Source organism: Conger conger, chromosome 2 (genome assembly GCF_963514075.1).
Source record: "Conger conger chromosome 2, fConCon1.1, whole genome shotgun sequence".
In the NCBI taxonomy this organism is placed as follows: Eukaryota; Metazoa; Chordata; class Actinopteri; order Anguilliformes; family Congridae; genus Conger; species Conger conger.
The window spans coordinates 62,823,780-62,838,711 of NC_083761.1; the positions used below are offsets into that span (position 1 = coordinate 62,823,780).

At 40.9% G+C, this 14,932-nt stretch overlaps 1 protein-coding gene across 3 annotated transcripts; it reads left to right on the forward strand.

The window, feature by feature from the left end:
• The first annotated feature begins 91 nt into the window (after positions 1–91).
• eif2ak1 (eukaryotic translation initiation factor 2-alpha kinase 1) lies at positions 92–14,235 on the forward strand. 3 transcript variants are annotated; one of them, XM_061227285.1, is made up of 15 exons: positions 92–560; positions 2,361–2,528; positions 3,149–3,285; positions 3,390–3,433; positions 3,573–3,672; positions 3,787–3,867; positions 4,025–4,121; positions 4,388–4,445; positions 4,589–4,943; positions 6,620–6,728; positions 7,170–7,276; positions 12,775–12,895; positions 13,222–13,301; positions 13,630–13,863; positions 13,977–14,235. In XM_061227285.1, exons 1-15 carry the CDS (start codon positions 425–427, stop codon positions 14,094–14,096), a joined length of 1,947 nt encoding a protein of 648 aa, XP_061083269.1. In that variant the 5' UTR covers positions 92–424; the 3' UTR covers positions 14,097–14,235. The 3 variants fall into 3 exon arrangements, with proteins under 3 accessions (XP_061083269.1, XP_061083268.1, XP_061083270.1); XM_061227284.1 differs by having other exon boundaries at positions 93–560; positions 4,586–4,943; XM_061227286.1 differs by lacking the exon at positions 92–560 and adding an exon at positions 1,693–1,949 and having other exon boundaries at positions 4,586–4,943.
• Positions 14,236–14,932: the final 697 nt, after the last annotated feature.

The window sequence follows — 14,932 nt, forward strand, 5'->3', positions numbered from 1 at the left end:
ATGATGTAATTTCAGTGTTACATTAGGGACCCTCTGACAATGCATACACAAATGCAAATACGAATTATGTGTAAATACGAAATGTACGGGTTGAGTCATATTCAGACAATCTTCTGTATTTTAAAGAACGTATGCGGGTGATGTACATATGGATTTTCTTTCGACACTGTACTTTTATGTCCAGTAGCATGTTCGACCACAAAGTTATGACAACCCACAATTTAAGATAGCTGGGCAGTTCGACATGGCCCTCTACAGTTCCCTACCGACTCCAAGTTTTGACGGTGTCAGTGTCACCAGGCCTGGAAGAATATTCCGTATATTGGCTAATTAATCAACCATATTTAAATAATCACTTATTACATGTATTATCTAGTGTTACATTTATTTATTCGTGTTCGATGGGAAAGGAAAGTTAAATGTAATGGAGGAAATTCCGAGTGATTGTAACCTCGTACAAGTTCGGAGGAATTTAACGTCGTTTGTCAGCAGCAGCCGAAGACATGCGAAACATATCTTCCCATTTCCTCAAGAGGAGGATGAGGACGTTGAATTTGACAGTGAGTAGTTACAAGTCAACTGGCTTCCCAAATAAACCTCTTTATTCGTGTAAATTGCTGAAAGCTGAATAGCCTAGCTTGCCAACCACTCCTGAACGTCAACTAAATTACGTCCCTGTACTGGCACTGCTCCTGTTCTGATCGTTAATTATTAGTAATAATTCATTCAGATATTTTCCCTGGTTATGGGTATGCACCTTGTTGTTCGTCGTTCTAGATAAGAGCGTCTGCCAAATGCCAATAATGTAATCTCATATTTCTGTAAGCAGTCTTTCGGCAATCTGGGGTTTGGATACTAACGTTAGCTAAATTGACATTTATGTGTAAAACTAACGATACGGTAAATTAATACAGTTTGATACTAGGCTAGATAAGCATATCAGATGAAACAGTCTGTAGATAAGATCAAATGAAGTTTTTTTTTATTCCATTGCAAAATGATTAGCTAATTAGTTACATATTTAACTAGCTAGCAACGTTAGATGTGTTGAGCTTTGTGACATTAATAACAAAATGGTCAAACTATATTCGGCTTTAAATAGGAATTAGAAATAATTCAAGATGAGTGGCAAACTAGTTCCCCACCAACGAACTGTGCTTTTTCCGCAAGGTTGGCCTAACGACCCCTGCTCCTGAGAAAAAGGAGTGGGACATTTTAGCGTAATGCAAATTCTACATTTGTATATTAAAAGTAAAGGCAGAAAATGGATATGGCACTATACGCTCAAACATGATATGAAATGGGAAACAGACGAAAAAAATTGGGTCTTTAGATTTCACTTTGACATGGCACTTTCGGCTTTTTAGCCAGCAGCGGTGATGAAAGCGTACTGTCAACTGATGAAACCATTGCGTGGATCCTTCTTCATAATGATATGACAATAATTATATAAAATGACGATACACATCCTATGTACATCATATTTTTCATGGAGTTAATATTTGTAATGCATGTAGTCATTTTTATTATTCTCTTTTATTATATCAGATATGCTAGTAAGTCGTTTTTTTAAATGTTTCACAAAGGCAATTTTCCATGAATGAATACCTACATCTCAGCTCGTTCACACTTATGCATTCAATGAATGAATTAATGAATTAATTAATAATGATAACAGAAGCATATTCAATTTATGTTACCTATGGGTGCATTTTTCCTACCAGTTTTCTATAGTGCTGTGATGTGGGTCGGGTCCTGGGGCGTACGTTGTGTTTCAAACTGATAAGCCTTACCAATGAACACACCCCATGCATAAACAAGAAACACCAGCAAAAAGCTGCTTGAATATTGAAGTGCGGTTTCATGTTAAATTGTTATTTTACTTTCATACAAAATGGATGTTGAGAAAAATGACTTTTTGGGGCTGATTGCAAAAGCTATTGCAGAAGGTAAGTACAACAGTTATTGTTTTGCATTTGTTGATGTATTAATAATCTAGTCAACAAATTGTCTTGTAGGTGTAGTATTTTCCTTGCAGTGAACTCTCCCTGTGAATGTCTCTGCTGCAGTGTGGTCTGATCATTTAGTTGTATGGGTATTGAACAGCATGGGGAAGGGGAAAATGGTTTGGAAACTCAACATAAATGCACAAGGTTGAAGATTGAAATCCCGAATCAGGATACTACTTTTGCACCTTTCAGCAAACTGTAACTGGAAATGTAACTGTCCAGCTGCATAAAAGGATACTGATTAAAAATGTAAGCTGGATAAGCAAATAAATAGCAGTGACGAAAACATATTTTGCAATGAAATTGTCACATTATTTAAAAGCACTTTGTTTCCCCTTGTTTTTAATGCAGCTACAGATTCTCTAGAGAGCAGTGATGTTCTGGTGGGTGGCAAACAGTACACGTCCATCCAGGAGTTTGCCTCTGCCATCCCAAACCATCTGCTGCTGGGCTCCCTGCTGGAACACCTGTGCTTTGTGTATGAGAAAAACCCACACCGCTCACGGCTCCTCTTCAAAGGTGAACGCTCCCTGGCTGCAGCTTTCTCCTGGCAGCCTCACGAACATGAGCATACTGTATACTGTATACTGTTAATGTACTAACAAATGAGAGTTTGGTTGGGTGAAATTATTTCGGAAGGCTTTTTTGGCATGAGAATCAAAAGTCTGAAATGTTAATTTCAGTGGTAACTGCAACCTGTGAATTCCTACAGGCCGTTAATTATTCATAATTAGACAATGTTTGCTGACGCATGATTTCTCCTCTTACTGGCATATTACATCAGAAATAGCGATGCATGCTATGAAGAAAAAGGTCCCACATTCTATGATTTAAAATTAGTATGGTAAATTAATAATTTCATTTTCTGTAATGTGCTGTGTTATTCCTTAAAAAATGGATTACATTTTTTGACTGACTTGTAATTGCAAATGCCGACAAGACAGACAACCTTAATTCATTGAGTCCTTGGATATGACAATAACCATCATACATTGGAAACAAGCATGTTACTACACTTGCCATAGTCAGTGCATTTTATATTGTCTTGTAATGTCATTATTAATGTCTGTTCAAAAATTGATGTTTAGTCCTTTCTTTGTCTAATTTGTCATTTGTTCTTTTCATGCTTGCCTCATCAGTGATTGGCCAGCGCTTGGCTTCGATGAACCTGCTGTCTCCACTGGCGGTCAGTGATGAGTTCAGCACAGTGAGGCTGCAGCACAACAGAGCGTTCACTGAGCTTCTCCATGCTGCAAGTTCTTCTCTCTTCCCCCAGGTAACTATGAGTCTCATGCTCTACTCACACACTACTGCTTTCTCACATCCAGTTGCCACAATCCACCCTATACAAAACTGAATGTGTGTTTCTATTGCTTCTAGGATCAAAACTATTTCAATTCTGATGCTCAGAGCTTTGCATTAAGGTAAGAATATTGTTTTGATTAAAAAAGAAATTGCATGTGATGTGTTTTTAATGTATTGTGTTTAGTCTGGTTGAATTCACTAGTAGCTGTTTGCTTCATAAACATTATCACATATATATATTTCTTTCTGTCATCTTAGATCAAAGGAAGGTCTCTTCCAAGCACAGACGTCTCGTTACCTCAGTGAGTTTGAGGAAATATGTACACTTGGCAAAGGTGCATATGGCAAAGTTTTCAAGGTACCACTGTTCATTCTTCTAACGCAGTTAAGACCAAAGCAAAACAATATGATAAATCTCTTCATGAAGGCTGTTTGCTCGTGTATTTACTGTACAATCTCTCATACTCAACAGGTGCTCAACAAGTTGGATGGACAGAATTATGCTGTTAAGAAGGTTCATATCAGGAGTGTCTCGAGGGATGACTGCATGAAGGTCTGTTCCTGTGTTTCAGACACACATTTACTCCACAGAGACAAAAAATAAGTGCTGTTTCTAAACTTGTGTACATTATAGGGTGTGCTCAAATGGCAATAATGTAATGTAAAGGTGATAGTTGAGGTGAACAAGGTTTTACTGATTTTACTTGCAGGTGCTCCGGGAGGTGAAGGTATTGTCCAGTCTGCAGCACGTCAATATAGTGGGCTATCACACTGCCTGGATGGAGCATGTGCAGCCAGCAGCGAAAGGTACGTTTCCTGTTAACCGTACAAATAATCTGTGGGGCATCTGTTTTATGTAATGATTCAATAAAGCCTATTTGAAATATAGTCTATCGCAGTCAAGACCCTACACTGCAAATATGCTAAACTCCCAAGAAACACCAGACTGTTATGATGCAGATGTTTTTTCCTGCTTTGATTTATTTCTTACATTAACATCACTGTTAATGTTAAAACAAGATCCCTTTCCAGTACAAGGATTTGGGAATTGTTGTGACCGATTTCTCTTTCAGGTACAAAATCCATCGCTTCCAAATTCCCGGCTCTGGAAACTCACTCATTAAGAGATGGGTAAGGCCACAACATTTCCTCTTTCTTCATTAAAGTAATAGCATTGCTCAAGTCATACTTGTGGCAAGAAGGAATGACTCTATTGTAGTGTGTTTTCCATCCAGTTCCCTTATTTAACTTCTGTTTGTCACTCTCATCAGCAGTGCAGAGGAAAGTGAAGCGAGCAGCATTGGCTCCTCCATCGTGTTCAGGAGCTCTGAGAGTGTGGAGGAAAAGCCAGAAGATGTAAAGGCCTCAGCGTGTGCCCTGGAGGAAGGCTCGTTCTCCTCAGACCAGCAGAGCCCGGCGGTGTGTCCTAAGGCTGTGTGCAGCGAAGTGAACTACGTCCCCTGCGTGTTCCTGGGGAAGCAGCGCCCAGTGGCCGCCGGCTGCCCCGCCGCCAGCAGAGACGGCTCGGCTCTGACAGAGGACGATCTCAGCAGAAACAAGCTGGAGATCAATAACAACTCTTACATAGACATGGACAGCCAGCTGTGGGAGGAGCAGTGCACCCAGGAGGTGAGAGAGCCTCCTGACGTGTACATTACAGCTCACACATAACGCTCAAGTTTCACTGTTCAATATCTGGCTGCGTAGAAGGTCCTTATAAGGCTGCTGCATCCCTTGACATCAACCGCTCCAGTCAAAATGGATGATAATAGTTCATCTTTAGCAGCAGCACTAATGATGTTATCCTGAAAACTGGCACACTCTGTTCTCCACAACTTATTTTATGTGGTTTACCCATTTTAATGAATAGATAAATAATTATAATTTACTGTATGTAATGTTGGCGGCACGGATGGTGCAGTGGGTAGCACTGCCGCCTCACAGCAAGGAGGTCCTGGGTTCGAATCCCCGTCGGCCGGGGCCTCTCTGTGCGGAGTTTGCATGTTCTCCCCGTGTCTGCGTGGGTTTCCTCTGGGTACTCCGGTTTCCTCCCACAGTCCAAAGACATGCACGTTAGGCTGATTGGAGAGTCTAAATTGCCCGTAGGTATGAGTGTGTGAGTGAATAGTGTGTGTGCCCTGCGATAGACTGGCGACCTGTCCAGGGTGTATTCCTGCCTTTCGCCCAATGTATGCTGGGATAGGCTCCAGCCCCCCTGCGACCCTGATCAGGATAAGCGGGTTCAGATAATGGATGGATGGATGGATGTATGTAATGTTTTAATTTACAAGAACCTCCAGTGACATCAGTATTAAAGTATCAAAAAAGATTGGGCCAACGTATAAACATGTAGCTGTAACTGGCCTCATTATGTAGATGATACCAAACAGGATGTGGTCCGAAGTTCTGAACAGATGGGTTTAAAGTTGGTGAGTGATTCTGCACTTTGAGACAGTATGTGCAGATACCTCATTCCTCCACTGGGGGGCCCAGTAGGAAAATGACAATTTTTGGATATGTGACCATGGACAGATTTAGAGCTAGTATTGTTTAAGGTTTAAGGTGGACGAATTGTAAGGGGCAGTAGTAGGCTATACCACCTTTACTACTACTACTTGTACAACATTTAGGCCTGTCTCTGTTAGATAAGTGAGAAAGAGGAATGTCTGCCACTTTCTATTACGGATTATTTCTTAAAGATGTTTTTTTTTTAGGCCTTTTTCAGCTTTTTATTGGACAGTATAGTATAGAGAGACAGGACGAATGGGAGCGAGAGAGAGAGAGAGAGGGAAAGACATGCGACGAATGGATTCGAACCGCTGACATCGCGGCTCGCAATGAGCATGCAGTCAGTGCTCTACGGGCTGCGCCACCGAGACATCCCATCTAATACGGATTATTTCTTAAATTGATGCGACATTGTGAAGGAAGTAAAATATATCTTATTTAATATGAAAATATGTTTGATGAACATTTGATATGTATTTACTTTATGCCACTGGAGTTTGGACAGTTTTGTTCAATTTTAATTTAACTCATTTAGTACTAACTTGAGGCTTGGTTCATTAAAAATACAAATTCCCAGTAAAACATCATCATCATTTTATTCCTTAAATCACTAAGCTGAAGAGGAATTGAACCCAATTCTGGCAGCTACTAATTTTTTTTTCCAAACCAAAGACCAAATGAAGGACAGCGTTTTTGACATTGAGCAATATGTTAATAACATTTGAATAATATGGAAATACAGTGTACTTGTTCTCTCGACAGTGCTCAGCAGTGTTGCCTGTGTCTGTGTGCCCCAGGTGCAGTTCTGCCTCCTGCTGTACATCCAGATGCAGCTGTGTGAGCGCTCGCTGAGGGACTGGATCCTGGAGAGGAACACCAGGCCCAAAGAGGACCCCACAGACCCGGGTGAGCAGACCACACCTTGTGCTGTACTATTCCTTTATTTGCAAGGCAACCAAGGCATGACACATTCCATAAAAATCACTGGAGCAACAATAATAACAAGGTCTACAACATATGTTCCCTTTACTGTTGCTGTAAAAATTCAAAATCATTCAATTCATTCAAAAACCAGACAGTTCTAGCAAAAATTTTATTCTTTAAAACAAACCTTAATTTCATTTGAAATTACCTTCTACATAACAGGATTTTAAATGTGCTTGTTTTTTGCAAAGAAAATAATCTGTCTCTGTATACGTTGTTTTGATGCAATAAAACAAAATCTATGGTAGATTAACAATAAAATCCACCATAATCAAAGCAAGGCATTTAAAAACAATTTGCATATATTGGACTAGAGTGATTGCATCTTCATTTTGAATGAATGTTTTTTGTATTAATCCATAGATCCTTACGCATGTGTGAATATGGAACATACGTTCAGCATTCTTCGGACAATACTTGAAGGGGTGAAATATATTCACTCAAAGGGAATACTGCACAGAGACCTTAAGGTATGTCGTTGCTATCAAGGATAACAGTACCATAATGTGTAAACATATTGATGCCTATTCTTTATGACTTCATGTATTTCGATTACTAAGGACACATCACATCTAGCCGATGGACGCATGTGTCTCCCCAGTGCTCACATCTCCAGGGGTTCTGGGTAAATCCCCTGGTGTTTCATTGTCCACACTCTGGTGCGTACCAGGAAATGATATTCCCACGGGGCACTTCCAACTGCTGTAAACAAAGCTGTGTAACTTCTCCGGCATTAGCTCCCTGAGTTTGAGTCTGGCCCTCTCCCCGTAGTGCCTGTGTATGTGGACCCTGCAGGTGTCCTGCAGGCTGACAGGCTGCTTGCAGAGCTCCAGGAACAGGTCTCTCTGGGCGCGGTGTTGGGGTAGCAGCAGGGCCCTGGGCAGCTCTCCCTGGCCGTTGGTGATGGTCAGGGGATAGGTCAGGCTGAGCAGTCTCTCCAGGAGCGACGCGCGCTCCAGGTTGGCCGTGCGGTCTAGTAACAGGAAGAGGCAGTTCTCCCCCAGGGAGGTGTGGATGTTGACGTCGGCCCCGTGCTCCAGCAGCATGACTGCCGTCTCCTCCTGGCCGTCCTGGCAGGCTTGGTGCAGGGGAGTCCTGCCCGCCTGGTCCTGTGCGTTGGGATCGGCCCCGTGCGCCAGCAGCTCTCTGACGCAGCTCAGGTCCACGGGCCGGCCCCGCCCGGCTTCGCACGCCGCCGCGGTGACGGCCATGTGCAGGGCGGTGGATCCGGACGGGCCCAGGGCCCGGCGGACCTCCGCTCCGTGGCGGAGGAGGCAGGCGGCCATGTCCGTGCTGAGGGTGCCGGCCGCCATGTGCAGGGGCCGCATGCCCGCGCTGTCCGTGGCGTTAACGCGGGCCCCATGGCTGGCCAGGATGCCGAGGGCCGGCAGGGCCCCGTAGTGCACGGCCAGGTGCACGGCGGTATCCCCGCTCTCTTCCCCCACCCGCGCGTTTACATCCGCTCCCCAGCGGCACAGCAGCCTCAGGCAGGCCTCTGCGCACTGCTCCCTGGCTGCAATGGCGGTCTGAAACTTGCCTTGGGGTTTGGACCTGGTCCTACCGGTTTTGGGCCAGTGAGTGATCACTAGATGTAGAGCGCTGCACCCTCGATGGTCCCTGTAGTGAATTATAGTTACATTGGTTATATTGTTCATTAAAATTGTTCCTGTTCATGTGCAGTCCATAAGTATTTGGACAATGGTAAAATGTATCTTCTTTTGATACTGTAGTGCAGGACATTGGCCTCATGTTGCATTTAAAATGCAAAGTGCAGTCTGTCACATTTAATTTCAGGGTATTTACATCCATATTGGGTGATCCAAATAGGAACTACATCCATTTTTATGATATCATCCCCATTTTGTGGGACCAAATCTAGTTGGTCAGTTGGCCTCTCAGCTGTTTCTGATGAGTCATGGGTATTGATTTGATTCCTTCAAGGTAAAAAAGGTATCACAGTATAAGAAAGCTTTCAGTATCTAGTCTTGATTCTTGGCTTTTCATTGCCTGTCTGTTATTGCTGTTTGTCAATATGAGGGCCAGAGTTCTGCCAATGAAAGTCAAGGACATAGGCCAAACAATAGGCTTACTGAAACAAATGTTTGGAACATCATGGATTTTGTTGATTTGTCAGTTTTATCCTGAGACTGGGCCACCAGTAAATAATGACTGTGGATTAACTTTGGATGGTTTTGTTCTGTTCTTGGGAGAGTTTTGTTTAAAATAGTCAATAAAACAAATGATTGGTTATATTTTGATGAAGGGTTGAAATATTTCATATTATGTATCGGGCACCCAGGGATGCTCATTACTTCACTGACTTCAAATATAGTGTATTTATTGTGAATGGGTTGCATTGAGGGGACAGCCCCCATAAATGCAGATCTATGAGCAGATTTTCTGTCTACCGCCCCATGTGTCTTTAACCATTGAAATTAATAATTGTAATTAAAAATAGTCATGACTTGATGTTGACAGCCATACTTAAATACGTTGTTTCAGGGAGTCTAATTTGTTTTGTGGTTCGACTGAACGCAGCAGCTTTCATTCTCTCTGCTGCGGCCTTGAACAAATTGCTTGTTTTCCACCATGTTTCATTATTTTACTGCATATCTGTCTCCTCATCGGTTCAGAAGTGAGAGCTCTGGGCTAGCCACAACATGTTTACAGTAGACTAGCTGGCTGACTTCAACACCCAAGACTCCTTGTGAATATGTACATGCGCAGACCGCTTCTAAATGGAACAGGATGTTTACTTGGGTTTCATTTGCGGGTTATTAGAAGCATGCAACGGTTTCTTTTTTGGAATAAGGTATTTACATGTGCTGAACCCTACTTTAGATTTCCAAATAATATCAGAGTAATGATGTGCATGTAAACTTGAGAGATCTGAGTGAGAGTTTTATATTGTGTATAACATGATATGGCCCCTGAAATCTGCTGTTTTGAAATGGATAGTTAGATACAGGTCAGTTTGTATTAGCCATTACCTTCTCTCTGGGTCAGCACCAGAATGCAAGAGGATTTCCAGGCTCTCTACTTTCCTGTAGATTGCAGCCAGGTGAATGGGCAAGGTGGCACGATGCTATCAGTGAGGAAAAGAAAGCTGTATTGATACAGGTGAAAACACAATTTGGACAAAACAGGAGTGTAAAGTGCTGCCCTGTTCAGAGACTCATGTTGGTGGGGAAAAGCTGGTTTTTGTCCCAACTGAGGTCTGAAATGGGTGAGGTGTTTTGAACTGATAATATGTAAATTATGAGTTCCGTGTGGGAACAACTAAATCAATTTAATTATATTTAATTTGTGCAGTAACGTGCAATCTATTTCTTCCTGTCACCAGCAGTCCAGATTAAAAATACAGGCACTTAACATTGGAACCTTGGTTTTGCAGTCACAGTCTATTTTTGTTGGTAACCTAATTTTGTGTAGCTGTTTTTTATTTTTTGTCGTGCCTCCGTAGCATTCAAGTGCTTAAGGCAGATGACTGCCCAATGAGGTCAGGTCAGTTCTCAATCAACAGCTCAGTCAAGCCTAAGTGGTACAACAACACGAAAGTAAACACAGTCTTCCTGTATAATGCTCTGATAATCTGATTATTTGAAAATGTTTTTAATCAGACAAAAATTCGGAACTAGATATTGATAGAATGAAAGGAATGTTTCACCAATCTTCCCTTGAAGATTGTTTAGCATGTTTTTGAAGTTAAAACAAAATGACACAAAACTTGAGTTAAACGCAAAGTGCTTTTAGTTTATCACATAACATGTATCCTGTTGAAGTATGAGGCTTTTGCTACCTGTGAATGACCATTCCCGAGAAGTCCAATTGGTGAGTGGAGTGGAGAATCAGCTGAGCGGATCTTCAGAATATTCCTAATCGCCAGTGCATCTCCTGTCAAAATGGCATCGTTTAGCGCATTGTTAAGTGAATGCTGATTAAGTTCCCCGTCAGAGTTTGCTGCCATTTCCTGTCTTGACTTGCTACAATTCTAATTTGCCAGGTTCTGTAGAATATTCATGCTTTTGTATGTTAGTTGATGATGGTAAAATGTAGCAAGAAATTTGCTTGCTTGCCAGCTTTCACAACTCTGAAGCTTGCAGCTCCAGCACTGACTGCCACAAGCAGCAACACACCCTTATCTTCACACCACAGCTGAAGTTCCTGTTTTTCTAGTGGTGTGTCTGATGCAAGACTGAAATGCAGCTTCTGCTGTATGGAAACCGACTAAACTACATGTGAAAGCATTTCCAGTTTCAGGTTTAATCAATGCCCAAGTACCCAAGCATCATCAGAGTCTAGTTTTCTGCTTGTTGTTAATTACTTTTTTGATTAAACCTTTTTTTATTTTTATTTTATGGTATGGTATCTTCTCCAGCAAATAACAAAAAACTTTGCATAAGTTTTGCATTTTTGTTCTAAAACAGAATTTACTACAGTATATTGTCACATTGATCACTTTATTAGGTAGACCTGTACACCAGCTTGTTAATGCTAATATTTAATCAGCCAATCATGTGGCAGCAACGAAATGCATGAAAGCATGGTGGTCAAGAGGTTCAGCTGTTTTTCAGACCAAATGAACACACAACGCGTCAAACCTCTCGTCTAAAACAATAAGTCTCACTAAATAGTGCTCACTGAGTGTATACTAAGAGATGTATTTTGCAGCTATTTCATGCATATATTTTCTTAATTATATATTACTGAAAGTGACAGATTATTGCAAGAGTTGTAGACTTTTGCTGCTCTTAAGAATTCATTACCAACATTGTTGCAGACTGAAACAGACTCCTGTCACTACACGCTGTTCCTGTTAATAACATTGGCAATATGAATGTTCTAGTGGGGTGTTCCCTGAATGATCTAGGAAGAGCTTCCCCATTATGGCCTCAGGATGTTGTTTTCTCAAGTCATAGCAACATGAATTAACATCCTTAGAAGATGTGGTATGAAGATTCACCCAAATATGGTTCATTTTTGTCTGTGAGGTTTCCATTATATGTGTTTTCTACTATCTTGATTACACAGCATAGGGTACGTTCCATGTGAATCATGCTACATGATCGGACATGGTCTGACATTTCTCACATTCCTCAGGTTAACCAATTGCATGTTAGATTTTAGACCTTGTGGGATAGGTAACTATTCCAGTGACAGTGTACCTCAATACTGACTGACTAAAGAATATGCATAATAACCATTAATCTCCCTTCAATTTTGTGTCTTGTACCACTCTACTTGAATGGTCTACAGCAAAAAGCTTGTAATTAATAATACACATTTTTACACAGCACTTTACCTTAGGGGAAATCAGTTCTAGTTTTTTTCAGCAGCAAGTATATCTTAACATATTGGGAATACTAAGAATTTTTGATAATGGCCAAGGTCAGACTGACACTGATGCTTGTTATTTTATATTTTTAATTCTATTTATTAGCTTCATTTTTTTTAATTTTTTTTTAGCTATCCATTTTAAAACTGTTTGCTTACTTCCTCAAGGGTTGCGAGCATCAAATTTCTGAAACAGTCACTTCAGCTTTACCACAGCAATTACACAGTATCAGCTGAATTTAATTTCGGAAGTTAAAATGGAGAACTAAATGTTTGTTAATGTATATTTTCATTTACCATGTTATTTATTTGAATTAATGCCCAATCACTTTAACCAATAATGTGTAACCAATTTAGTGCCTGTTTTTGAAGGCTGTTGTTTGGTGAATTTTATGACCAGTAATAGATGTTCATCTTCATACACTGCAATGAAATTTCAATTTCAGATGATTAACAGCCACAGTGCTCAGCCATTGTGAACTGTTTCTGGATTCAGTTTATAATTTGTAATTTATCGTGCAGTATAGACTGTACTACGAAATATACTGTTGATGATAAAATATTAAATAATGTCTAATGTTTTCTGCAGCCCTTGTTGTAGTTGTGTGTGACTCAATATATTATTTTATTTCAGCCAAGAAATATTTTCCTTCATGGACTTGACTGTCATGTGAAGATTGGAGACTTTGGCCTTGCCTGTAGGGATATAATTGTGGATGACCATATGCAGCTACCCACCAGCTCACACACTAGTGGTGAGAACTCCCACTGAAATCTTAAAACATAGCTAGCATTACATTTCATTACATTACAGGCATTTAGCAGATGCTCTTATCCAGATCGACGTACAACAAAGTGCAGATCGAACACAAGGACAAGTGTGATGAGGAACCTAGAGGACAGTGCAGTTCCGAGTCCTAGCGTGACCATATAGATACAATTGGAACCCTTGAATCAACTTATGAACTAGCATACCACGGTTGGCAGCTAGAATACCCAGAGTACAACAATATAATACAATATCTAATACAATACTAGCATATGTATTTTTCATGCAACATAATTAGCCTCTTTTTTTCAGGCTCCTCACACACCACTGGGGTTGGAACATTTGTCTATGCTTCTCCTGAACAACTGGAAGGCTCTCATTATGACTCAAAGGTATTGATGCAACAGGGAAAAATAGCTGGTTCTGAATTCTAGTCCAACTGCCCTAAGGGAATAACATGATGAATGTCTGCTCTGCCTGACCAGTCCTTTCAACAGGTTTATGCAATTCCCAAAGGATATAAGAAAATAGATGTGATAAATGCTTGTTCTTGTTCTTTAAGTGTGTAATTTGCCAAAAATGATTGGGGTGATAGATGTTACACATTTGATTATATATTAGTGGGATTAGGATTTTAACAGGAGATGTTGGTTTCAGTTGTGTTGTAGAGTAAGAGCAGGTCCCACAGGCTGAAGGACTGTTCCCTCTTGTTCACTGCAGTCGGACATGTACAGTGTTGGCATGGTTGCACTGGAGCTCTTCCAGCCGTTTGGGACTGAGATGGAGCGTGTGCAGAGACTAGGGGAACTGCGGCAGGGGAAGGTCCCAGAAACCTTGTCTGAGCGCTGGCCAGTACTGGCCAAGTCCATCTGCCTCCTGACGAGCCCAGACCCCTCTCTCCGGCCCAGTGCGGCCCAGCTACTGCAGTCTGAACTCTTCAGCAGCACAGACATGGTACGCACAGGACTTCGCAAATCATTTTCCCTCATGATTTCAAGACTGGTTCCCTTCTTAATGGGAACACGATTTGATAAGTTTTCTATGTCCTTTCTCTGCCTCTCCTAAAGGTTATCTGCGGATTACAGCGGAAGGTTCTGGAGCAGGAACAGGAGATTGTTCAGCTGAAAAGACAAATCAGTGAAATGCAGAGCTCACAAAATGCAATGCAACAGACGGACCTGACTTGACACACAATGGAAGCTGCTTCGATCAGGCTTAAATTTATGTGTAAAATATGTGAATAATGTATTACAAATTGCAGTTTTATGAGAATCACATTCTCTACATTTCACTGTGCCATTACTAAAAACGTTACTGTAAAATGAATTTTGCCACTGTGTTATCTTTTGGGGGTTGGGTTCGATTTTTTTTTATTTTTTTTATTTTTTTATCAATTCATAATACGCCTCAACAGTATATGTAAATATACAAGACAAGTACGTGTATTCACTGGACTATTTAAAATCCTTTAGTTTTTAGATGTATGCTCTTATTCATAGACAGGTCTTTTGTAAATGAATCAATTAGTTGAGAAAGAAGTATTATCAATACAGTTACGCCGTATTAATGCCATTTCTTCAAAATACCGAAAATGAGGGGGAAAACGGTTAATTATCTTATTTTCATTTTCTAATCTTGAGTTTTTATTTGAGGTTTTTTTATGGTTAGATTTTAGAGAGCCTTCCTCATCCATAGACCAAGGTCAAGGTAATTAGCATTGTTCTGCCTTAGTTTAGGTATGGTATGTGAAAGCTGAGTAATTGACAAAAGGTGGCGAGTTTAAAAGTATTGTTAAATGGTCGGCATTTAGCGCCTTTATTCAAAGCGCTGTACAATTGATGTCAGGAGCTGGAATTGGGGTGTTCGATGTCTTGCTCAGGGACACTTCGAAGCGCCCAGGGCGGGATTTAACCGACATCCCTCCGACTGCACTTACCCCCTGAACTAACACCGCCCCCATACATTTCAGTGTGTTGAACAAAGATAAGAAAATTAGTTATTTATTTTAATGCATCAAAATTGC